The sequence below is a fragment of the Mobula birostris genome, chromosome 6, assembly GCF_030028105.1.
Source record: "Mobula birostris isolate sMobBir1 chromosome 6, sMobBir1.hap1, whole genome shotgun sequence".
In the NCBI taxonomy this organism is placed as follows: Eukaryota; Metazoa; Chordata; class Chondrichthyes; order Myliobatiformes; family Myliobatidae; genus Mobula; species Mobula birostris.
Window position 1 is genome coordinate 53,586,187 of NC_092375.1, and position 27,422 is coordinate 53,613,608.

Below are 27,422 nucleotides of genomic sequence, written 5' to 3' on the forward strand. Positions count from 1 at the left end.
CAAGAGGCTCATTCTGCCTCCTCCCCCATCCTACGAGCTGCTTGTTTTTTGTTCCTTTCATCCAGGCCCAGAGCTGACAACAACCGTCATGCTGATTTGGCTGGGAAACCTCTGCAGTCGATTTCCACAGGGAACAACCATGCCTGCCGTCCCTTGTCTCTACACTCCTGCACTAAGGGCTGGTACTTCAACGCCTTTCTCCCATGGGCCTCTTCCCATCCCTCCCCCCACAACACAGTCAGCTCAACCAGAATTATTTTCCTGTCTTCAGTTGACCACAGTACAACGTCCGGGCATAAGGTTGTGTGCACCACATCCGGGAACTGCAATCTCCTTCCCACATCGACCCTCACCTCCCAGGACCTGGCTGTTAGCAGCAGATTGGGCTTTGGTTGTTTGGTTACGAAAGGGGTCTTGCTGGACAGCACTGGGGTGCAAGCAGGATATCGCTATTAAGTATTTATCAAGCTTAAATGAGGGCCACATTGGATTAAGGAAGTGTAGCATGCATGTCAGCTGCAGAAAGTAATTTAAAAATGCTGGATGTTGAGCAAGCTCAGGCCCTCAGGATATGTACTGGTGCATTCAGAACATCACCTATATCAGCTCTTCAAGTCGAAATGGGGGAAGTGCCATTAAGACTTAGAAGAATAAGGCTAATGCTAAATTACTGGGTTAACGTCATGGGACATAACGACTCACATCCAGCTAAAGCTATATTAAGACTGCTGGGAACATAATAAGTCAAATTATAATAGCTTTGGATGGATCGGGGATGCAGCAGCACAAAAATATTTTCCACACGAAATGGAATATAGCCCTGCAGTTCCAATATCTGATGTTCCTCCATGGCTCTTTACAATGCATACAGTAGATAAAAGCCTGCAACAACTTTTAAAAAATGAAGTCTAACTATAGAATCAAACAGATAGTACAAGAATATAAAGACTTGCATTTTAGAAATGAACTTGTAATATTTACGGATGGACTAAAGACCCTAGATCTGGCCACACAGGTATTGCAGTCTACATTCCTCAGTGCAAAACCAGTATCAGAAAAAGAACATCAAACCATTTATCAGTGTATACAATGGAATTAATGGCAATATTGAGTGCACTATCTTGGACAGAAGAAAATATTATCAAAAAGGCTGTAACATGTTCAGACAGTTTATCTGCATTAACCTCGATCAAATCAAGAAAATCAGAAAGTAGACAGGATATCTTTTTGGAGATTCTATGCAAGTTATATACACTGACCAAAAATGGGGTAGAAGTAAGCTTTCTTTGGATTCCTGCTCATTGTGGAGTGGAGGGTAATGAAAAGGTGGATAGTATAGCTGAACAATCACTCAAATCATCTATAATAGCGGTCCAGATCGCTCTTAGCAAAGCGGAAGTCAAGAGCATTATTAAAGCACGTATTGAGGAGACATGGCAGAAAGATTGGGATGAGATTAGATTTGATTAGATCAGATTAGATTATAAAGACTCGCAGTCCTCTTTATTGTCATTTTTATTGTCAGAGTGTAACAGGGAGACAACTGTACAAAATACAGAGGAAAGTCAGATACAAAAGATTTCAAGTGAATATAGAAAGACAAAAGTGATCATCAGTCATCTAAGAATTGGACACACTAGTCTTAATTACTCATTACACAAAATAGAGAAACATCCAGCTGGGTTGTGTGAATACTGTAATCAACCAGATACAGTTGAACATGTATTGATAAAATGTAAGAAGTATCAAAAAGAAAGAGTGAAGATGATAGGAGTGCTTAAGATAAACAAAAAAACTAATGTGGATATAGAAGACACCTTAAGTGGGAATTCAAGAGAAATACAGATCTGTATCATGAAGTGTCTGAAAGACCCAGGTTTGTTATATAGAATATAGGGAATGCAATTCTTTTCCCTTCTCCTGCTTATCCAACAATCCACACTCCAGTCTAGCAGGTGGTGGTAATGCACCGTAAAGCTGGTTTGCCAACCGCCATTAAACAACACAAGAAGAAGAAGAAGAAGAAGGTCTGGCTCCCTCTTTGACGAAGGTGATGGGCTTCCTCAAATCTGTGCCAGCCATCCTCTTCTTGCATCTCTCTCACTCTAGTGTGTCAGCAAGAGCCAGAAGCACCTTATCATGGCGCCATGTATACCGTCCTTGAGTTAGAGCTGTTTTACACCCTGACAGCATATGAGCCAGTGTCCCCTTTTGACCACAGGGCTTACAGTTCAGGTCCTCTCTCATCTCCCATGTGTACAGATGTAATGGCAAAGGATCACAAGAGGAAGGAAATACAGAAGGGCTCCAGACTCCTCAACTCTGCCCATGAGGTCTTGTGCTTGGGCAGATCCCATTTTGTCCAGGCACCCTGGGACCCTTGTTCTACTGCCTTTGACATCCGCTTCTCTTCCTCACGGATCCGTGCTTCTGCCTGTACCATGTCTCGCCTGTTCCTTATGCTTGAATTGAATGGCAACCTTTTAGAACAGAGGTAAGGAGGAATTCTTTTAGCCAGAGAGTCGTAAATCTGTGGAATGTTCTGCCACAGACTCTGGTGGAGGCCAAGTCTGTGCAGATATTTAAGGTGGAAGTTGATCGTTTCCTGATCGGTCAAGGCATCAAAGGATATGACGAGAAGGCAGGTGTATGGGGTTGGTGGGATCTGGGATCAGCCAGGATGGAATGACAGAGCAGACTTGATGGGCTGAATGGCCTAATTCTGCTGCTATGTCTTATAGTCTGATGGTCTTAAACACAAAATAATCTGAAGATGCTGTTGTCAAAGGAACATTCACAATGCGCTGGAGGAAATCAGCAGGTCAGTCAGTATCAGTTGAAAAGATTAGTCGACATTTCAGGCCGAAACCCTTCGTCGGCCCGAAACGTCGACTAATCTTTTCAACTGATGCTGACTGACCTGCTGAGTTCCTCCAGCGCATTGTGAGTGTTCGTCTGATGGTCTTGTGGTCCCTCAAGTACAACCTGCCTTGGCAGCAATGTTATAATCCTAAAAAATAAATAAATGCAATACTTTTCTGAGACAGTTACCTAAGATCTATCATCGTTGGCATATGGTCATTATTTGGCAGATTAGATAATTCTCTTTGATACAGATATGTGGCATTTTTCAGGGGAGCAATAGTAAATCATTTTAAGCTTCTTGCAACAAGGAGTCATAAACAGAATAAAATTTCCGTTTTTGGATTTTCAATAACATGTTGTCTCTGCGGAGTAGACAGTGGGTTGTTTTAATTACAGACACGAGCATTAGGTTGGTTTTGTTTTATATTTAAGAAGTGATTCAAATACTGAGACTAATTTAGGAAAATCACATGTTCTTTTGACCTGTCCATTAATTTCTACTCAATGTGTGAAACACTTGCCTTGAAAATGCTAGGCCTATTTGGCACCATTTGTGCTATTTTCTACCATTACTGATTTATAGGTATTAAATGCCGCACCACTGTAATGTTGATGGAAACAATAAATGTTTGTGATGAATAGCGTAACAATTAACGAATCGCTGTGTACATCATGATTGCATAAAGAGCATCAAATACTCTTTGGTGGCCCCTTTAAAGGCACTGAAAACATACTCTCTGATAATATCTTTTTTCTGGTATATTGAAGGATTAATTTTCACTCTTAGAGGCCAGTTCTAAGTCCTCATTTTTTAAAAATTTTCTTTTGCAGGTTTGCCATTCCTCTCACCCTATTTCTAAAGAGGTTAAAAGTGAACTCTAAATATCTGGAAGGTGTCACATTAACTGTGATCCTCCCGCCATCACAGGAGTTATTCAGCATTTCCAGCATTGCCTTCTTTTTTATTTCATATTTCCAATATTTGCACTTGGGTTTTTAGTTTATATTTTTATAGTTCCTTCGGAATACCATCCTCTGGTACATATGGAGGACAAGCTGGACAAGAGGGTCACCGTACTGATGTGCCAGGACTAGTATTTACAGGAGCCGCTCTGCTAGCACTGGGTTAAGGAAAGAAACCAAGATATCTTACAGTGCCTAAGAAGTACTTATAAAAATCACAAAGATGCTGCATTTTCTTTTGTAGTGTCTCCATTAAATAGCATTACTAAGAGTATGACGACACATAAAATAAGTGAAAGAACGTTGCCAATGCAGACATCATGCATTACAATGGGATTTCTCACTATCTCATAGATCAAACAGATCACCTTCAGTATCCCCCAGATGCGGTTAAGATGCTTTAAGGCAAAAAGCATCTCCACTCCTCTGTATGTGATAGGGTACCATGGGTGCAAGCAGTGTTCTCTGATTCAGTGCACTGATATCCCTAGGGTCATCATCCTCAGGTCATTGGAGTGCATACTGGATAGTGGAAATTATTGCCTGTTAGCTTTTCTTTTTTAATTTTATGATTTGATCTTTTTTTAAGATTATGAGGCCACGCTGTCCTCTCTTATTGTCATTTAGTAATGCATGCATTAAGAAATGATACGTTCCTCTGATCTGATCTTCAGTTGTTTCCCACTCTCTAAAAAGAACGCACAGTTGATGAATTTAGTTCACTTCGATGAGAAGGTTCCGAGATGTCTAAATATCTCTTTACAGATTAATAGAAAAGGTTAAAAAATTGTAATAGACGGAAAAGCATGAAACCTATATTTTCTGATATGTAGGGTCTGCAGTGAGGCACGATTTAAAATCTGGTCTGCTGAAATAATAAGTTCCAGTTCTTTCGCATCAGTTCCATGATCTACAGACGGACTAGAGTGAAATGAGGGATTCACTCGGTGCGGCTGCGCTAAAATCCTAATACAGAGCCGGAGTGAGAGGCTTGAAATGTAGAGACGTCATGAGCTGCCAGGTGACGTACGTCTCGTTACAATGTTGCCGGGACGACGATGAACCAAAATAACTCCCCGTGGTTGCAAGCGCGGCGAAAACTTAGCATTCGTGTTTGACACAGGTAGTGGCGAGCGAACGGCAATCACGGTGGCGACAGAGCGGTGAACATCCAGGAACCGAGCTCGGGTGAGATCAGTGCGGCTTGGAGCACCAGCCTCTGCTCTGTTAGGGAAGAAGGCCTGGGGCCCGAGTGTGGCTCCCGTAACTCTCTTCAAAGCAGGTAATTGACGAGGCCGGCGCCGCTGCAGAAAGCGGTCGCAGAGATTTGTTGCGTGGTTTAGTTGGGCAGCGTGAAGTTCATCTTTTCTTTGTCCGAGATTGGGGTTAACCACCGGAGGCTTTCATCGGTACTTTGGGGAGGTTCAGGGAATCCCTGAAGACATCTCGCCTGCTGAAGATCTTTAGTGGGGGGAAGGGGGGCGTCGCTTTGGACATTATTTCACTGAGTGAAATTATTTCACAAAATCATTTTTGCTCCAAATCTTATATATTTTTGTGATGTTTTTGATTTATTTCAAATAAATTATTTACTAAGTTATTCATAGATTGCACGTTATTATTGGGTTAGCACTGCTGATGGATAATAGCGTTCCGTTAATATATTTCAGAATCATTCATCTCTAATGTCATACTTTGTTTTCTTTGCTTTCTATCTTCACCTTACTTGCTTTGTCAAAGTAGCCCTATGATGTGAACGATCATTGTATTTGTATTCTATGACAAAGATTTGCCTGAAAGTGACATTAGGATTTTTTTTTCACTCAGCCAAAGGTTATGATCTGGAATTCGTTTCTGTGAGTGATTAGTCAGAGCAGAAATTGTTTACGGTACACTCCTAATACTGAAAATCTGAAATAAATATGGAAAATGCTGAAAAATCTCAGCAGAATGATTCCTTGATTGTTTACAACATTTGCTTTTAATGGTAACGTTTTGGAGGTTTGTTCTCTTGAATTAGTGACTTTCAAAATGAATTGAATGTGAAACACACTTTAGGTTATAACTAAGGACAGAAATAACATTTTTATTTTAAAAATTTCTGAATATGAAGTTTGATCTTGTGTAGTCTGTGACTTCCTTTCAAAACCCTGATAATATCATTCTTAACTCTGGCACTTTCGGGAGTAGAATTCCTAAATACCGTCTTCTCAAAATGAATGTTAATCTGTTTTTTTAATCAATATTCCAATTAACACAATTCTTTAAATTTGATATGGTAGGTGGGAGGTGTTGGAGTGGAGGGAAGAGCACTTTCGACTTCTGAACAACATTGCTTTAACTTCTTGAAGCTTTAGTAAGGTAATAATGTCATAATGTTTTTCATAGTATCTTCACTGCTTGATAAATGTGAAATAAGCATGTTTTTATTCATTATTCATTGTCTGGTAAGGTCAGAATTTATTGTCCATCTCTAAATGCCTTAAAGAAGATGCTGGTGGGTTACTGCCTTGAACCATTGTGGTCACGGTACTCTTCAGGAGCTCTGGAATTTAGAGTCAGAGATGAGGAAATACCAAAATAGACATGGGAAGGGAGGCACAGTCAGTAGAACACTCACAGTGCGCTGGAGGAACTCAGCAGTTCAGTCAGCATCAGTTGAAAAGATTAGATGAGTTCCCCCAGCGCATTGTGAGTGTCCCTTTGACAACAGCATCTGCAGATTACTTTGTGTTGACAGTTAGTAGAGCAGCTTTCTCATCGTTCCAGTCCAGACCTTTGGTGCTGTTTATGTGCAGCGTGTATAGTCTTCCTTTATTCAGAAACACAGTTAATGTTTCAAGTAGAAGACCCTTTGTCCCAACTATGAAAGAGAAAAGAAGCATATAAATCTGCAGGAAGTACCTAGGAACTACTTTTCTTTCATAGGGTGAAACCAGGTTGACTAATGGATAAGCTGTAACTAAGGTTATCTGGTTAATAAGTGAATGGGAGCTGTTTGAGAGGGGGGAAATTAGACAAGCGAACAGGAAGACATTGTATCACACATGGACAACTGATTGAAAGAGATGGGAGAAATCAAGTGACCAGAAGCTATGGAATTCAGTAGGGAGTCCAGAATGCGGAAACATACTCAGATAGATCAGGTGCTGTTGCCCAAGCTTGTGTTGGGCCTGTTGAATACTGGTGTTTAAATGCAAGGTTTCTTTAGAAGTCATGAATGAGGCTGCTTCACGATTGTTGTATTAAGAGTTGATAAAACTAATAGAACAGGACCAGAATTGCTCAGCATAAGACAGCTACTTTATACACAAAAGATAAAAAAAAATTCCATAGATAAAAGACCACCACTTAGAAACTACTTATTCAATACTGCCTTAAAATCAACCAATTAGCCCTTGCAAGGCCACAGGCCCGATGGAAACCTGTGCTAACCAACTAGCAAGGGTGTTCAGTCTCTCACTGCTGCATTCGGAAGTCCCAACTGCTGCAAAAGGGCAACAGTTATACCAGTGACTAAGAAGAGGGTGAGCTGTCATCCAGTAGCACTCACATCTATCGTGACAAAGTGCTTGGAGGGGTTGGTTATGGCTAGAATTAATTCCTATCTCAGCAAGGACCTAAACCCACTGCAGTTTGCCTATCGCCACATTATGTCTGTGGCGGATGCAATCTCATTAGCTCTTTATGCAACTTTGGATCATCCAGCTACAGGCATCCCCCGCTTTTCGAACGTTCACTTTACGAAACCTCACTGTTACGAAAGACCTACATTAGTACCCTGTTTTCGCTTTCAGAAGGTGTTTTCACTATTACGAAAAAAAATTCAGCACGTGATAAAAGACAGCGCGTGCCCCGAGCAGCCGCTCTCCCCCGGATTCGGAACTGCTTTGCTTTAACACATGCCTGTGAGCAGCCGTTTGCAAGATGAGTTCTATGGTATCGGAAAAGCCTGAAAGAGCTCGTAAAGGTGTTACACTTACAGTAAAACTAGACATAATTAAGCGTTTTGATCATGATGAGTGAAGCAAGGACAAAGTGAGTTTGGCTTGTGGAAGCTGACGAACATGATGTTGAAGAGGTTTTGGCATCCCATCACCAAGAACTGACAGGTGAAGAGCTGATGCAATTGGAAGAAAAAAGGATAACAATCGAAACTGAATGAGTAATGATAAAGTATGACTTTAATTTTGAAAGGGTACGTCAGTTTAGGAGATATTTGCGGGATGGTTTGAGTCCTTATTAAAGAACTGTGTGATAGAAAAATGTGCGAGGCTCAGCAGTCAAGCAAGCCTTCCACATCAGCCACAGCAGACGACGAACCTCGACCTTCGACATCGAGGCAGGCAGAGATAGGAGAAGATGAGCTTCCTGCCCTAATGGAAACAGACGACGAGATGACACCCCAGTGTCCCACCACCCCAACCCCCAGGCCACGGACAGGTACTGTACCGATTCGCGGAGAATGCAGCAGTAGCTGGGAGGCACACAGCACATCTTTAAGAAAAAAGCCGAAATAAACATGCTAATTAATTAGGTGCCGCCGACACGTAATTGTCAGCCCAGATCAGAGGCGACGCAATCCGAAATCTCAACAGCTCAAATGCCATCTATAAATTTGCTAACAATACAACTTTGTTGGCTGAATTTCAGATTGGGACGAGAGAGCATACAGGAGTGAGATAGTTCAGATTTCTTGGATTTCTTGAAGAGGAGGAGATTTCTTGGAATGTATGCAGGATAGTTTTCTGAACCAACATGTCGAGGAACCAACTAGAGAGCAGGCCATTCTGGACTGGGTCTTGAGCAATGAGGAAGGGTTAGTTGGCAATCTTGTCGTGCGAGGCCCCTTGGGTAAGAGTGACCATAATATGGTGGAATTCTTCATTAGGATGGAGAGTGACATAGTTAATTCAGTAACAAAGGTTCTGAATTTAAAGAAGGGTAACTTTGAAGGTATGAGACGTGAATTAGCTAAGATAGACTGGCAAATGATACTTAAAGAGTTGACGGTGGATATGCAGTGGCAAGCATTTAAAGATCGCATGGATGAACTACAACAATTGTTCATCCCAGTTTGGCAAAAGAATAAACCAGGGAAGGTAGTGCACCCGTGGCTGACAAGGGAAATTAGGGATAGTATCAATTCCAAAGAAGAAACATACAAATTAGCCAGAAAAAGTGGCACACCTGAGGACTGGGAGAAATTCAGAGTTCAGCAGAGGAGGACAAAGGGCTTAATTAGGAAAGGGAAAAAAGATTATGAGAGAAAGCTGGCAGGGAACATAAAAACTGACTGTAAAAGCTTTTATAGATATGTGAAAAGAAAAAGATTGGTTAAGACAAATGTAGGTCCCTTACACTCAGAAACAGGTGAATTGATCATGGGGTACAAGGACATGGCAAACGAATTGAATAACTACTTTGGTTCTGTCTTCACTAAGGAGGGCATAAATAATCTTCCGGAAGTAGTAGGGGACCGAGGGTCTAGTGAGATGGAGGAACTGAGGGAAATACATGTTAGTAGGGAAGTGGTGTTAGGTAAATTGAAGGGATTGAAGGCAGATAAATCCACCGGGCCAGATGGTCTGCATCCCAGAGCGCTTACGGAAGTAGCACAAGAAATAGTGGATGCATTAGTGATAATTTTTCAAAACTCTTTAGATTCTGGATTAGTTCCTGAGGATTGGAGGGTGGCTAATGTAACCCCACTTTTTAAAAAAGGAGGGAGAGAGAAACCGGGGAATTATAGACCGGTAAGCCTGACATCGGTGGTGGGGAAAATGCTAGAGTCAGTTATCAAGGATGTGATAACAGCACATTTGGAAAGCGGTGAAATCATCGGACAAAGTCAGCATGAATTTGTGAAAGGAAAATCATGTCTGACGAATCTCATAGAATTTTTTGAGGATGTAACTAGTAGTGTGGATAGGGGAGAACCAGTGGATGTGGTATATTTGGATTTTCAAAAGGCTTTTGACAAGGTCCCACACAGGAGATTAGTGTGCAAACTTAAAGCACACGGTATTGGGGGTATGGTATTGATGTGGATAGAGAATTGGTTGGCAGACAGGAAGCAAAGAGTGGGAATAAACGGGACCTTTTCAGAATGGCAGGCAGTGACAAGTGGGGTACCGCAAGGCTCAGTGCTGGGACCCCAGTTGTTTACAATATATATTAATGACTTAGACGAGAGAATTAAATGCAGCATCTCCAAGTTTGCGGATGACACGAAGCTGGGCGGCAGTGTTAGCTGTGAGGAGGATGCAGGGTGACTTGGATAGGTTAGGTGAGTGGGCAAATTCATGGCAGATGCAATTTAATGTGGATAAGTGTGAGGTTATCCACTTTGGTGGCAAGAACAGGAAAACAGATTATTATCTGAATGGTGGCCGATTAGGAAAAGGGGAGGTGCAACGAGACCTGGGTGTCATTGTACACCAGTCATTGAAAATGGGCATGCAGGTACAGCAGGCGGTGAAAAAGGCGAATGGTATGCTGGCATTTATAGCGAGAGGATTCGAGTACAGGAGCAAGGAGGTACTGCTGCAGTTGTACAAGGCCTTGGTGAGACCACACCTAGAATATTGTGTGCAGTTTTGGTCCCCTAATCTGAGGAAAGACATTCTTGCCATAGAGGGAGTACAAAGAAGGTTCGCCAGATTGATTCCTGGGATGGCAGGACTTTCATATGATGAAAGACTGGATCGGCTAGGCTTATACTCTCTGGAATTTAGAAGATTGAGGGGGGATCTGATTGAAACGTATAAAATCCTAAAGGGATTGGGCAGACTAGATGCAGGAAGATTGTTCCTGATGTTGGGGAAGTCCAGAACGAGGGGTCACAGTTTGAGGATAAAGAGGAAGCCTTTTAGGACCGAGATGAGGAAAAACTTCTTCACACAGAGAGTGGTGAATCTGTGGAATTCTCTGCCACAGGAAACAGTTGAGGCCAGTTCATTGGCTATATTTAAGAGGGAGTTAGATATGGCCCTTGTGGCTAAAGGGATCGGGGGTATGGAGGGAAGGCTGGGGCAGGGTTCTGAGTTGGATGATCAGCCATGATCATACTGAATGGCGGTGCAGGCTCAAAGGGCCAAATGGCTACTCCTGCACCTATTTTCTATGTTTCTATGTATCAGCTAGTTGAGGGACAACACACGATTCCTCATAAGAGGGATCAGAAGTAGAAAGAGTGAGCAAGTTCATTTTCCTGGTGTCATTATCTCTGAGGATCCTGGGCCCGATGCAGCCACAAAGACGCCATGACAGCAGCTATATTTCATTTGGTGTTTGAGGGGATTTGGTATGTTACCAAAGACACTCACAAGCTTCTGCAAATGTACTGTGCAGAGTATTCTAATTGGCTGCATCACCCATCTTGTATGGGAGGGGGGTTACTGCACAGGAAATAAGCTGCAGGGAGTTGTAAATTTAGTCAGTTCCATCTTGGGCACTAGTCTCCGTAGTATCCAGGATATCATCAAGGAGTGATGCCTCAAAAAGGTGGCATCCATTATTAAGGCCCCCCCATCCAGCCAGGTTATGCCTTGTTCTCATTGTTACCATCAGGAAAGAGGTACAGACGCCTGACGCACACACTGAATGATTCAGAATAACTTCTTCTGCTCTTCCATTTCTTTTCTTTTCAAATCTTTTTATTATTATTATCCAAAATTAACAAGAGTACATCGAAGTAGGCAGCACTTACAATGTCTCAAGAAAAAAAAACATTGTTTAAAGATTGAAAAAGTTTTGGTGACAAAAAAAAACCCCTACTAAGCAAGAAAAAGTGAAGGGGAAAAACCCCAATAGGTGTTCAGCCCTGGAGCCATGCGTCATACAAAAAGCTTCTAAAGCGCTCTTCCATTTCTAAATGGACATTGAACCCTTAAACACTACCTCCCAACTTCCTTATTTCTATTTTTGCATTGCTTATTTAATTTAACTATTTAATATCTATTTATTATAATTAACATTTTTTCTATTGTTAGGTATTGCATTGTTTTGCTGCCGCAAAGACAACAAATTTCATGACATATGCCAGTTATATTAAACCTGACTCTGATTCAGATTCACTGATAAACTACTCGCTACTTAGGCAAAGAACAAAGAAACTCTAGAATTATACTTTGTATAGCCAATAGAGGCATACCAAACTGTTATGTATATAAAGGCCACTTAAAGTGCAAATAGCTAATTTATTTTTAAACTACAAACAAATGACAATTAAAATTAGATGGTCAGATCCAATAATTCCCTCCCCCCATTTATAATCATTACATTTGAAAATTCAGTGGATGAAAAAACTTGCGGTATTTACATTATGTATAAGTAATTAAAGCTACTTGGATTATGAAGTATCAAAAGTATATATATTCTTCGAAGTATTCATAATATTATGTCATGGTTTGGTAGATCAGTAGGAGTTTGAACTATTCTGGTGATGATTGCCTTTAAGTGAATTTAAAAAATGTAAATTGTGATAAAGCGGATTAGTCTGAATGATATGACTCAGCTTCTAAGACTTAAATGAGTCCAATCAAAGAAATCCCATCCATCAGATTGATGTATTTTTAGCTGTTTCTTTACGAATATGATCAGCCAAATTAGTTATGTCTTTCATGTCTTCAGGCTTGTCAGGTATGTAAGTACAACATTCCATACCTATAACTGTACATGATTCCACCCTCTTAGCTGCTAAGAGAAGATCTAATGACATACCATTCTACTTTTACCTTTGGCCTTCTCTACCAACTGGCAATTGACAGCACTTGATAAGGACCTTTCCATCCAGTTCCCAATGGTTCCATTTTGGTTTGTTAAATCATGAACCATTGTGAAGAATCAGGGTGAATTATCCTCCTGAAGATTGTGTTGTATCCTCCCAAGTGGTAGAAACCTGTTGAGAAGCAGACTGTAAAGCTTGAGTTAACTTCAAACAGCAGCTACCTAAAGTGTCTGCCATAATGTGTATATCAGCCTCCCTGAGATTGAAGGCTTTCAGCAGTTATATAAGAGGTCCTGTTACCACCTCAAATGACTTAGTTTTCTTGTTTGGGATTGCTCTGATACTGCACAAGACCATAGGAAGAACCATAGGCCATAGCACACCTTCCTCATGATACTTGGTCATTGCTTGACGGTTCCATTCATTTGTTTGACTTGTCCTAATGACTCTGGGTGATGTGGACAATGGAAAGACCATTCAATTTTCATCAGTCGATTCGCGGTACGTGGATTATCAAAGTATGTGTACAACGTACAGCACTGAGATTTGTCTTCCGACAGACAACTGTGATACAAAGAAACACCATGGAACCCATTCAAAGAAAACGTCAAGTGCCCAGTGGGCAGAAAAAAAGAACAAGTTGCACAAATGGTAGAAATGAATGAGAAACACAGAATATAAAACATCAAACCACAAGTTAGTTTAGATCCGTTCATTTCAATTTAGTGCTGTGTTGTTTGTTGACTGCGGGCCTCAGAGTCAGTCCACCACGATCAAAATCACACAAAGTAACAATTTTAAAAAAATAACCCAGACATCCCTCCCTGCAAAAACTCAATTCAGGGAGGTAGCACCATGAATTTGCGGGAGACTTCCGGGAGAGGTGGGATGTCTGCAATAGAGTAGCTCTTTAGCAGCTGGCCAGCTAGTTTAAATAACATTAGCTATGCTAATGAACGAATGACACCTGTTAAACTCACCTCAACACGTCTTTTACAATCTTAACCCACCATGGGCAATAGAAAAGTCACTGTTGCAAACAGTGCAGCGAGCAACATTGTCATTACTTTGACCCCTATTAGGCAGGAGTACACTTTAGTGTAGTCTGGGGTGACGTATGTTTTATATTTTCTTTGGAACACTCTGCCATGGCGTGCTGTCGCTCGCGCTCTTTCTCCCTCTCTCTTGTGGTCACTCGTGCGCTCTCATGTGCTCTGGCTTGCTTTTGCTCGCTCGCGTGCTGTCGCTTGCTTTCTCTCGCTCGCTTGCTCTCGCTCTCTCTCGTGGTCGCTCTCACGCTCTCTCTTGCTTTCTCTTGCTCGCTCTCAAAAAAATTGATTTCCGTGATAGTGTATATAATTTGCGGGCATCAGGGAGCCACTATTAATATGTGGGAGACTCCCGGAATTTCTGGGAGAGGTGGGATGTCTGGTAACCAGAACCAGAAACACATATAATATGAACTGCAGAGTCTATCCACAAACGCTTCGAATAAACCTTGCCCAAGACCCAAGATTCTACCACCATCCTCCAGCAGCATTGAGCGAGAGAGAGAGAGAGAGATCACATACAGACAGATGGTGTGGAACAATCGCTCGCCTTCTGCTCTCATGCTCATTGTTTCCAATTTTGCTCAATGCTTTGATACGCGAGGTCTCCAGGCCACACACTCAGCTCGAAACCTCACCCTCTCCCTCGGAAACAGCAAACCGCCAGATTTCTCAAGTGGCCTGAAAAATGCCATCAAAATGTAAATCACAGGTTCCAAGCTTAGTAGCAGAAATAAATAAATAAATGAAAGCGGAAGTGTAAAGTAACTTTGTGAACTGACTGAAGGGCATCACCTTTTGTCCTTTTGTTCGCTGGCACTATTTTATGTCAGTAGACATAATTGCTGACAAACACTCCAAGTGAAATGTGTCCCTTGGTCGGAGTTTTTGCTGTGTGAGTGGCAGGGGTTTGCTTTTTGGAATAGCTTATACTTATCTTGAAAACTTGTTCACTATTACCAGAACATCTGAATATCGTTGACACTTTGACAAAGAAATATAGTCCACTTGTAAGTGTAAAGATGGACCTGTTGGGGCAGGAGCACTTAGTTGTGGTAGCTTTTCCCCTACTCCAGGATTTGTTTTTTTGGCATGTCATGCATTTCTCAAATATTTTTTGAGCTTGTGTTCTGAATTTTGGATTCCACCACCATTGGGAGAATCTTTTGCACTCCATTTTGCCCCAGGGAGTATACTTGCTGTGCCAGGGAAAGAGGCAACGTAGCTGAGTTATTTGTCAATTACTAGTGCTGTATCTCAATACTCCATCACTGTTTAACCTCCTACCATTCTCCATCGAGAACCACTTTTCCTGGTTAGAGCATTGAGCTTGCATCTTGAATATCTTGTTAGTTCATTTGTTATTCTGAGTTCCACTGTTTCCATAATTCCAGTTATGGGTTCTTGATACTTTTGTCTCTTTTGCACCTTCCCGTGCTGCCTCTTTTTGTAATATCATCCATCAATGCATTTCCATGGTTTTCAATTGTTGTCATTTTAGAGCGGCTTTTACATTTTAATACACCAACTTCTGACGGCAATTGTATCGCATCCTTAAGTTCTTGTACTAGTTGGCCATTCTTGATTGGGATTCCTACAGCTGTAAGAAATTCTTTGTCTCCAAAATCATGAACAACTTCAAAAGCATATGGAAAATCAGTGGGCGACTTCCTGCTGGACCCCTCATACCCCATCCATTATTTATTTATTTATATACACACATTCATTTTCTCTCTCTCCTTTCTCTCCCTCTGTCCCTCTCACTATGCCCCTTGCCCATCCTCTGGGCTTCCCCCCTCCCCCTTTCTTTCTCCCTAAGCCTCCTGTCCCATGATCCTCTCATATCCCTTTTGCCAATCAACTGTCCAGCTTTTGGCTCCATCCCTCCCCCTCATGTCTTCTCCTATGATTTCAGATCTAGCCCTCCCACTTTCAAATCTCTTACTAGCTCTTCTTTCAGTTAGTCCTGACGAAGGCTCTCGGTCCAAAATGTCGACTGTACCTCTTCCTGGAGAAGTTCCCAGGACCCAGGTTATTGAGAGAGGCAAGAGCTAAGATTTCTGGGGCCTTGACTGGTATCTTCCTGTCCTCTCCAGCCAATATGGAAGTTATATATCTGGGTTGTAGTTCCACTTCAATGGTAGGAATGTTACACAGGTTGATAGGGTGAGTTCAGGAGTTGGGAAGTTGTGTTGAATCTTTATATAGACCACATCTAGAGTATTGCATTCAGTTCCAGTTGCCCCTCTATAGGAATGATGTTGGGGCTTTGGAGAGGATACAGATGAGCTTTAGCAGGATACTGCTTGAATTGGATTACTTTGCTATGGGAGATGTTGGACAAAATTGCCATGTTTTCTCTGGAATGTTGGAGGCTGAGGAGAGATCTTATAGAGGTTTATAAGATTATGAGAGGTGTAACTATGAGAGGCCAGTGTATTGTTCACAGGGTTGAAATGTCTCATACTAGAGAGCATGTATTTAATGTGAGAAGGGGTAAGTTCAGAGGAGATATGCGGGGCTAGTGCTTTTACACAGAGATTGGAGGGTGCTTGGAGTGCACTGCTTGGGGTGACAGTGGAGCCAAGTACAATCATGGCATCCAAGAGGCTCTTATATAGTTGAATGAATGTGCAGGAAGTGGAAAAATATGGCATTGTGTAACTTGGATAATTAATATGGAGATTTACCAGTAAATTAATCAAAAAATCATTCTTACTGGAAATCTGAAACAAAAACATAAATGCTGAGTATGTTCATTAGGTCAGGCAGTGACAGTGTTTTGTTTCTCTTTCCACTGATGCAACCTGATTTGCTGAGAATGCATACAGGTGTATTTTGCATTTGCCAACCTGGGTTGAAAGGGCTTGGTCATTAATGCCCAAACTAAAATTTAATTTACATTTTCTTCATACTTTAAACTTTAGTCATTTTTTTTGCATGAAGTAGCATAGAGTTTGTTATTTCTAATTTTGAAAGTGCTTTCTTGTAAATGAGTTGATGTAAGCTCTCTTTATTCTGTTGCAGATACTGATTTCTAGTTGGTTTATCTGCAGCTGAAGTTTGATCCTCCAGTATTTCAGAGAAGAAATGTTTAGTCTCCTGGCTAATTGTTGCTTCTGGCTGAAACGTTGGCGAGAACCTGTCAGGTATGATTTTAAATTTGCTTTGACTGAACTTCTTGTCAACAACGCTACATGATTGATCTGTGTACAATTGGATTGGAAAAGCAACTTCTCCTGAATGACAAGCTTCATTCTAATAAAGTCAAGGATATTTCCAAAATAAACTCCCCTCAAAAATGCAGTTTTTTTCAAAAAGTTGCACAGCAATAATTCCTATCTGTATGTCAGACAGCAACATAAATTATACTATCAAAGGAAGGGAATTCACCATTTCTAACATTAAATATTTACCTAATATTCTAGTTGTGCTTCAGTGTCTTTAGCGATCTCAGTTATTTGTTATCAATGTAAGTTTGCTTGTGATTAATCTATTAATGTTGCTTAGATGTCTATGTGGTTAAAAACAAGTGGGTATGAATGGGGAAAGGTAATTGTTCACCTCAAAATTAATATTAGCGTTAGGCACATAAGATACAAAAAGAGGGTACCATGAATGCTGACAATAGAATCATTTGTTTTCAATCATCATTTTCGTTTAACACTTAAATTATTTTTTATGCATGGAAGAACTGGGTTATGAGCACAGTGAGTAAATTTTTCTGTGGATTGAATGCTACAATTTGTTTCTCATTCTTGTCTCCAGCGAAATTGGACACTCTCCCACATCTGTACTAACCTGGTGCAGATGCAAGTCTTCAACTGTCTTGGTTCACCTTGTCCTAATACTTTAATATTTCCATCCCCCATCAAAAAGGTGTTAAGTCTCCACATTTTCTCTTTTAGCTCCTCCCACTTTCTCCAAACTCGGGGTGTAGCCCTCAGGGCCGTATTTAGTGGGGCCAGGGCCCCTGGGCTGGAGGCCCTGATGGGCCCCTGCCGACACCGTAAAATGCTACTGTACCAAGCAAAAAAAAGGCAAGAACAAGAGCAAAGGTCGTACTGGTCTAAATATCAAAGCTGATCCTGCATTTCTAAATTTCTGTATGTGCGCCTTCAAAAACGGGTCAAGCTCACTTGTTACCTCTAGAATGCCCATGTAGTTGCCGTTACAGGCCTGCCAAATGTGCCACTGGAAACTTCGATAGCCAGTCCACTCTCGATCAAAAACTTCACAACCAACACCTCTCTTCTCAATATGTCGGTCCAGTAGACACACTCTGACTCAAACTGTTTTTGCAGTTCTGTATCTATTCTTCCGCTGTCAGACGCTAGTGTAACATAGGTCAGTATTGTTTTCCTGGGTGTTCGCTATTTTCATGCTCTCCTATGCGCTCAGCGGCATGTTTCCAGTCGCTAAAGCCAGTTTCGAAGATGGACTGACAGTTACCATCACTGAAGATGTGGCATGCAAAACAAAACACACAGCCAGTGGAAGGGGAATATAAGAGCCATTGCCTTGATATGTACTCACCATTTACCAGCTTCTGAAAGTGAAATTTGGAGAAAAAACCTCTCTGCTGTTTGTCTACTCGTTCCGAAGCTTTGATATCCACATCATTATTCTGGCAGGACTCCGGGCCTTTCTTAGCCCAGTACACTCGGACTGGATCATAGAACCATAGAAACTACAGCACAGAACAGGCCTTTTGGCCCTTCTTGGCTGTGCCAAACCATTTTCTGCCTAGTCCCACTAACCTGCACACGGACCATATCCCTCCATACACCTCCCATCCATGTATCTGTCCAATTTATTCTTAAATGTTAAAAAAGAACCCGCATTTACCACCTCGTCTGGCCGCTCATTCCATACTCCCACCACTCTCTGTGTGAAGAAGCCCCCCCTCATGTTCCCTTTAAACTTTTCTCCCCTCACCCTTAACCCATGTCCTCTGGTTTTTTTCTCCCTTTGCCTCAGTGGAAAAAGCCTGCTTGCATTCACTCTATCTATACCCATCATAATTTTATATACCTCTATCAAATCTCCCCTCATTCTTCTACGCTCCAGGGAATAAAGTCCTAACCTATTCAACCTTTCTCTGTAACTGAGTTTCTCAAGTCCCGGCAACATCCTTGTAAACCTTCTCTGCACTCTTTCAACCTTATTTATATCCTTCCTGTAATTTGGTGACCAAAACTGAACACAATACTCCAGATTCGGCCTCACCAATGCCTTATACAACCTCATCAAAATATTCCAGCTCTTATACTCAATACTTTGATTAATAACAAACAATAACTTACCTACTACCGACGTTAAACTTACTGGCCTATAATTTCCCGGATTACTTTTCGATCCTTTTTTAAACAACGGAGCAACATGAGCCACTCTCCAATCCTCCGGCACCTCACCTGTAGACAGCTACATTTTAAATATTTCAGCCAGGGCCCCTGCAATTTCAACACTAGTCTCCTTTAAGGTTCGAGGGAATACCCGGTCAGGTCCCGGGGATTTATCCACTTTAATTTTCCTCAAGACAGCAAGGACCTCCTCCTTTTCGATCTGTATAGTTTCCATGATCTCGCTACTTGTTTCCCTTAATTCCATAGACTTCATGCCAGTTTCCTTAGTAAATACAGACGTAAAAAACCTATTTAAGATCTCCCCCATTTCCTTTGGTTCCGCACATAGCCGACCACTCTGATCTTCAAGAGGACCAATTTTATCCCTTACAATCCTTTTGCTCTTAATATACCTATAAAAGCTCTTTGGATTATCCTTCACTTTGACTGCCAAGGCAACCTCATGACTTCTTTTAGCCCTCCTGATTTCTTTCTTGAGTATTTTCTTGCACTTCTTATACTCCTCAAGCACCTTATTTACTCCCTGCTTCCTATACATGTCATACAACTCCCTCTTCTTCTTTATCAGAGTTGCAATATCCCTTGAGAACCACGGTTCCTTATTCCTATTCACTTTGCCTTTAATCCTGACAGGAACATACAAATTCTGCATTCTCAAAATTTCTCCTTTGAAGGCTTCCCACCTACCGATCACATCCTTGCCAGAGAACAACCTGTCCCAATCACGCTTTTTAGATCCTTTCTCATTTCTTCAAATTTGGCCTTCTTTCAGTTAAGAACCTCAACCCTAGGACCAGATCTATCCTTGTCCATGATTGAGTTGAAACTAATGGTGTTATGATCACTGGAACCAAAGTGCTCCCCTACACAGACTTCTGTTACTTGTCCTAACTTGTTTCCTAACAGGAGATCCAATATTGCACCCCCTCTAGTTGGTCCCTCTATATATTGATTTAGAAAACTTTCCTGAACACATTTTACAAACTGTAAACCATCTAGACCCCTAACAGTATGGGAGACCCAATCAATATATGGAAAATTAAAATCCCCTACCACCACAACTTTATGTTTCCTGCAGTTGCCTGCTATCTCTCTGCAGATTTGCCCTTCCAATTCTCTTTGACTATTGGGTGGTCTGTAATACAATCCCACTAATGTGGCCATACCTTTCCTGTTTCTCAGCTCCACCCACAAGGACTCAGTAGACAAGCCCTCTAATCTGTCCTGCCTGAGCACTGCTGTAATATTTTCCCTAACAAGCAATGCCACTCCCCCACCTTTCATTCCTCTGCCTCGATCACATCTGAAACATCGGAACCCTGGAATATTAAGCTGCCAGTCCTGCCCCTCCTGTAGCCAAGTTTCACTAATTGCTACAACGTCATAATTCCACGTGTCAATCCACGCCCTCAACTCATCCGCCTTCCCCACAATACTCCCCGCATTGAAATATATACACCTCAGAAAATTTTTACCAACTCTCACAACCTTTCTATTAGCGGATTTGCTTGAAATTTTAACATCATTTATTTTCACCCCAGCCACACTGTCAGCTCTGGCACTCTGTTTTCCATCCCCCTGCAAATCTAGTTTAAAGCCCCCCCAATAGCATTAACAAACCTCCCTGAAAGGATATTGGTCCCCCTGTAGTTCAAGTGTAACCCATCTCTCTTGTACAGGTCCCACCTGCCCCAGAAGAGGTCCCAATTATCCTGAAATCTGAAACCCTGCTCCCTACACCAGTTCCTCAGCCACTTGTTCATCCTTCAGAGCATCCTATTCCTACCCTCACTGGCATGTAGCACAGGTAGCATTCCTGAGATTACCACCCTCGAGGTCCTGCTTTTCAACTTCCTACCAAGCTCTCTATACTCACTCTCCAGGACCTCCTCACTCTTCCTTGCTATGTCATTGGTACTGATGTGCACCAGGACATCTGGCTGATCACCCTCCCACTTCAGAATGTCATGCAATCGATCAGAGACATCCTTGACCCTGGCACCCGGGAGGCAACAAACCATCCTGGATTCTCTGTCACGACCACAAAACCTCCTATCTGCACCTCTAACTATCGAGTCCTCTATCACTACCGCTCTCCTCTTTTTTCCCCCCTCCCTTCTGCACTGCGGAGCCAGACTCCGTGCCAGAGATTCGGCTACTGCAGCTTGTCCCAGGTAAGTCAGCCCCCCCAACAGTATCCAATGCGGTACACTTGTTGCTGAGGGGAATGGCCACAGGGGAACCCTGCTCTGCCTGCCCTTTCCTCTTCCCTCGCCTGACAGTGACCCAATTTCCTGTCCTCTGCTCCTTTGGCGTAACTACCTCCCTGTAGCTACTATCTATAAACTCCTCATTCTCCTGAATGATCCGCAGGTCATCCAGCTCCTGCTCCAGTTCCCTAACGCAGTTTGTTAGGAGAGGCATCTGGATGCACTTCTTGCAGGTGTCGTTGTCGGGGACACCGGAGGGCTCCCTGACTTCCCACATCCTGCAAGAGGAGCATTCCAACATCCTGCCTGGCATTCTCTCTACGCTAGACAATCTGAATAAAAAACTTACCAGAACCTACCCTGGCCTCTGTCTGTTCTCGCCGAAGCCTGTTTGAGCCAAAGCCGTCCCACTCTGACTCAGTCCACTCCGACGATGGCAGCTGTATATGGTGGTCTGCCTTTTAAACCTTGGCGCGCTACATCACGCGCCTGCGCAGTGCAGACCCTTCTCCCCAAGCAGTTTTTAAAAAAAAGACTTTTTCTACCCGAATTCTTCCACTTTCTTCTTCAGCTGCTTGCTTCGACTGAAACAAGAACCATTGAAATTTTCCCTTTTTAAACCTTGGCACGCTACGCCACGCGCCTGCGCAGTGCAGACCCTTCTCCCCGAGCAGTTTTTAAAAAAAAAAGACTTTTTCTACCCGAATTCTTCCACTCTCTTCTTTAGCTGCTTGCTTCGACTGAAACGTTTCCTCTCCCCAGTAGGCAGGATCAGTGCTGTAAGGATCCTCAGTAGCGGTAACGTTAACATTAATGGTTAATGTTAATTAAAGGTTAATGACTTGGTTGTTCGGAGGCCTCTGTGGTCGGGAATCCCAAAGTCATGCTCTCTGCCTCTTCAACGTTAGCTGCTGACTGTGGCAAGGACGGTGGTCCTGTGCTAACGCTAGCTGTTGAACAAGTCTCCATTTGTCCACCGGTCTCAGACTATGTCAAGAGCGATGGTACTGCTGTATCATCGAGAACAGGTTAAAAAAATTCAGTCAATTTCAGTGTCTTTTTTAATGTTTCTTTGTCACAGTCCTCTTTTTCTTGTTTTTTCTTTTCTGTGCTCCACTCTCGTATTTTTTTTTGTTCGCCATGATAATAGCTACCTATTTTGGGCCCCTCTGCAGCTCTGGCCCCTGGGCTGCAGCCCAGCCTAGCCCTGCCTAAAGTCCGGCCCTGGTAGCCATGGGCACCCAGATGGGCCCCAGCTATGCCTGCCTTTTCATTGGCTATGTCCATTTTCCAACCCTTCCCTGGTAATGTTCCCAAATGCTTTCTGCTCTACATTGATGACTGCATTGGTGCTGCTTCATGCACCCATGCTGAGCTCATCAATTTCATCAACTTTGCTTCCAGCTTCCACCCTGCCATTAAATTCACTTGGTCCAGCTTCTTGATTCATCCCTCCTCCTCCACCCACCTGGCTTCACCTGTCACCTTCTTCCTTCCTCTCCCTCCGCCATCCTATTCTAGCATTTTCCCACTTCCTTTCCAGTCCTGATGAAGGGTCTCAACCCAAAACATTGACTATTGACTCACTTCTATAGATGCTGCTTGACCTGCTGAATTCCTCCAGCATTTTTTATGTGTTACTTTAGTGCTGATTTGATCTCATTCAGTGAACTGCTGACACTCTGCCTCTGGTATGTCCAAACAGCCTTTGACAGAAGAGAAGACTTCATCAGTTTTGTCTCGTCGAAGTCTGTAAGAGTTTTTATGCTTGTTTGGTCATCAAAGGTATTTAAAAATAATTTATCATGTTAATGATTCAAAGAAATTAATTTTAAAAATACATTTTATTTGCTGAATAGGAATCTGCATTCAGATTCATGGGTATTTCTATCTTAGTTTAGTAAATTTCACCCACTGTAATGCTGGGAGAAATTTGCCTACAACTCTAATTTATTTATAGTTAAATAAGAGCTACTCAGCTTAATTTCTTTTTGTTGGCTCCCTTGTAATTCAAAATCTGTCAACGCTTGATATATCTACGGTTTACCAGTTGTATAAATAATATCCAGCCTCCTACACGGTAGTTACCTTCGTGGTAAAGATAGTTCTATAAATGAAAATCATTTATAACTAAGCAGGCTACTTTCTGATAACCTTGTTTCAAAGGGAAATTTTCCATGTTAGATATAAGTCAACTGGGTGAGCCACTGGAAATTGGCTTCTGCAGATTAATCTGTCGGTGCCGTTTACCTTTTGACTTTTTGTGGATGGCGGTTCACTGAAGTTCATTTCACTTGTTCAACATCTGCCATGTGTTAGGACTTCCACAATGCTGGTAGATTATCATGACAGGAAAACGGAGTCACTGTTTGAATACTCTATTAGTAATACTTGAATGGAGTATTCAGTAAGTTTTCTGCTTGTGTGAAGTAATATCAATGTCGGAATTTGTTACTTAGCAATACTTGTGCAGTTCTGTTTTTGTTGAATATTGCAAAGACAGAGTTTAATTGCATCTTGGAAGCGCTAACTCATGAATCCCTCTTGGGGTGAAAAGTAATTTAAAATAGAAACATGCACTAGCACATACACACATGATATTACAGTATAACAAATGAAACATAGGAGAACTGAATCTGCCACCAGTATAGATGATAAGCCAATGATCAAGTATTGTTCTAAAGTAATGCAGCACATTTATTCTACAGGAAGGTTACTCTACTAATGGTGGGATTGGATAATGCTGGAAAAACTGCAACTATAAAGGGGATTCAAGGAGGTAAGCAATCTCTGGAAAGACATTACGTTTTTACTCTAATTCTCTTCTAGTTGTAGGATTCAAAACACTAAGTTTAACTCAATTTTATCTAATAGGTTCAAAGGTCAAGTTTGATATCAGAGAAATGTATATAATATACATCCCGAAATGCTTTTTCTTTGCAAAACATCGACGAAAACAGAGAAGTGCCCCAAAGAATGAACGACAGTTAAGTGTGAGAACCCCAAAGTCCACCCCCGAGCTCCCCCGCATGTAAGTGGCAGTGAGCAACGATCCCCCCTCCCCCAAACAGCAAAAATAAATTTGCATCGGTACAATCACCGAACCCAAGCAGGTGCTAAGCAATAGCAAAGACACAGACCAAAGTTACCCCAAAAGCTTCACATTTCATCCAAATTCGACAACCCACAGGTTCTCTCTCTCCCTGGCAGGGGAGAGGGAGGTGTCCCCCATTTTCACGGCAAGCGGGAGACACAACAACAACCCGCTGGCGTACGATCTTAAAAGTCCATTTCGTCACTTTTTTTCGAGCTTTGTGTCCAAAGATGGCAAAGACCTTGGGTCTTCGGGCCCACGGTGAAAGATTTTCTGGCCTCCCCGACGACACATGAGTCTTCGGCTGTGACACTGACCTTCGATCCACCCGTCTCCAGAGCCCCAAGATCTTGGGCTTTCGAACACGATTCAGGTTCTCAGGCGAAACTCCTGGCATGTCGAATAGCGGCCAGTCATGGAACCCCGAGAACGGGTCCCATTCCCGCAAAGAACTGAAGCCTGTGTGTAACTCCAGGTCAGGTTCTTCAAAAGAACCCTGAGAGGAAAAATAAAGATATTAAAAGTAGAAAAGTAGAAATAGAGCTGTTTCCAAAGATGCAAGCAAAGGAGTCGCCATTAAGCGCCATCATTCCTCCTAAGCTCCACCCCAATTCCTCTTGCTATACTCTGAACTTAGTTTAATCACTTGATCATTTAACTATGCTGTAGTTACAACTGGAAAGCTGGAAGGAAAAAGAAGCAGAGGCAAACAGAGAATGAAAATGATAGATGGAATAATATCGTGGTTGGAAACAGGAGAGGCAGCAACTACAATTCGGAGGGTTAGGGACCATGATGGATGGAGAGAAATGATCGCCCACGCCGAACGGCAAGGCACCTGAATTATTGTAGAAGCATTAGTTTCAGCTAAGGATGCTTTGTACTTGCATAGAAGAAAGCATGTTTGATAAATCTAATAGATTATGGGAAATCATCATCAAGATTACTATTCAGTGACCCTATGTATCATAGACTTTTAATTTGGTGGCCAATACGTTATAATGGAATCCTGCAGTCTGACTTTGTTTTTTGAATGTAGCTACTGCCATAGAATTGTATCTTTTAATGTACATTGAAAATAATCAAGAGTATTGAAGAGGGAACTATGAAAATGAAACTTGTACAGTCATTGTGAAATTTTATTTCACGATTATTCTCGAGAGCAAGTTATGGATTGATGCCAAAAAGCCTGTAAATGTGCTGTCTCCTGAGCCTATTTCAAAGTTATTTGGATTCAGCAGTATGTCTGAAATGAATATAAATGCTATAATTTCCAATACTTCAAAGTGGTCCTTCAATTAAATATCAAATGCTTATATAATATGAGTTATTATATGCAAGTTAACCTTTAGGGAATCTTTCACAAGGAATCCCAAGTCCCTCTGCACTTTATACATTCTACATTATGTTCCATCTGCCACTTCTTTGCCCAATCCCCCAATACAAGTCCTTTTGCAAACACTCTGCTTCCTCAACATTACCTGCCTTTCCACCTATCTTTGTATCATCTGCAAACTTAGCCACAAAGCCATCAATTCCTTCGTCCAGGTTATTGACATACAATGTGAAAAGAAGAGGTCCCAACACTGACCCCTGTGGCACATCACTCGTCACTGGCAGCCAACCAGAAAAGGCCCCCTTTATTCCCACTCCGCCTTTTGTCTGTCAGTCAATCTTTTATCTATTTTCTGTAATACCTTGGGTTCTTGCTTTGTTAAACAACCTCATGTGACACCTTGTCAAAGGCCTTTTAAAAATCAAACTACGCAACATCCATCTATTCACCTTTGTCTATCCTGCCTGTTATTTCCTCAAAGAATTCCAACAGCTTTGTCAGGCAAGATTTCCCCTTTAGAAAATCATGCTGACTTTGGCCTGTTTTATCATGTGCCTCCAAATACCATGAAATCTCATCTTAATAAACTCCAGTATCTTTTCAACCACTGAAGGCAGTCTATATGGCTTACAATTTCCTTTCTTCTACCTCCCTCCCTTCTTGAAGAGTGGAATGACATATGCAATTTTCCAGTCTTTAGGAACCCGCACAATGTCATTTTGCAATTGTGATCACTATTGATTTTTCTAACATGACAATACACAGGGCATTAAGTCTTTTCTGATTTTGTAGGGTAGAGCTTTTAAATTGGCTGCATGTTTTGATGGTTGGGGTTTAGTTAAATATACACCACAGATTATCTGCCATTGTGTTTGCAGTGTTAATTGGCAGTTTGCACTTTTTAGGGCTAGAGTTATCAGATGACCTATTCCTTCCTTTAGATAAGCGTTCACGTTTTAAAGTGAAATGTCTTTCAGCTCAGCATATATATTTAATATATTTCAATTTTGTGCTAGCGATATTCTTTGGGTTTAATGATGTAGCTGGTAAACAAAAGTTGTTTCTGTATCTTCTTTAAGGTAAATGGTTCAGAAGGGATGGTGCTTTCACTGGTGTATCCGGTGCTAGTTTCTGAAATGTTCATTTACAATCTAACATCTCAGGAAATCTGGCAAGTTGCCTTCCAGCTGTGTAAGAGACTTGTAGCTTTCATCACAAATTCAAGAAACATGATTTTTTGATTGCAGGTTGAAGCCATGGTAGATGCTATTTGAGAAGTGGATTCACATTATATTAACTACTGATATTTGATTATGTATAGGCTGGAAGTGCAACTGGTTAGAGTGCCTTAAGGTATCAGCATTTTAGTATGCATTCTAATAGCCACATCCATTCATTTATAATCATCTGTAATGATGATATTACTGTGGTGTTTCTTTTTTTTGTAATTTATTTTTTTATTCAATTTCATCATCAAACAAAACATTTCCATAAGCTGTATTTCAGATACTGTGCATATATATCATATAAGCATATTTGTCACAGATCTCCACATAATATTTATAGAAAGAAGAGGAAAGAAAGAACAATCGAAAGAAGAAAACTATGTACAGAGTAGGGAGTGATTTTTTTTACAACATATTCATTGATTGTGAGAATAAAATCAGGCCTATGAGGTGTTATGTAGTTAAACCATTTTTTCCAGTATGAATTAAATTGTTCCAACTTATAATTAACAGATGTTGTTATCTTCTCCATTTTGTAAATGTCCATTGTAATTTCCATCCATACATTTAAAATTGGGCTCT

General features: G+C 41.6%; 1 protein-coding gene across 6 annotated transcripts in view; it reads left to right on the top strand.

Moving 5' to 3' along the window:
* The first annotated feature begins 4,840 nt into the window (after positions 1–4,840).
* LOC140199059 (ADP-ribosylation factor-like protein 13B) overlaps positions 4,841–27,422 on the top strand; it is a 69,395-nt gene continuing 46,813 nt past the window's right edge. For 4 of the 6 annotated variants that reach the window (XR_011886329.1, XR_011886330.1, XM_072260501.1 and 1 more), the window contains exons 1-4: positions 4,841–5,110; positions 6,111–6,189; positions 16,636–16,757; positions 23,893–23,963. Coding sequence is in view for 4 of the 6 variants with exons in the window: in XM_072260501.1 (XP_072116602.1) it covers positions 16,699–16,757; positions 23,893–23,963 (130 nt within the window). In the remaining 2 variants the exon portion in view is untranslated. Of the gene's footprint in view, positions 5,111–6,110; positions 6,190–16,635; positions 16,758–22,886; positions 22,970–23,892; positions 23,964–27,422 lie in introns of those variants that run through there. The other 2 variants (XM_072260502.1, XM_072260504.1) reach the window with 2 other exon arrangements.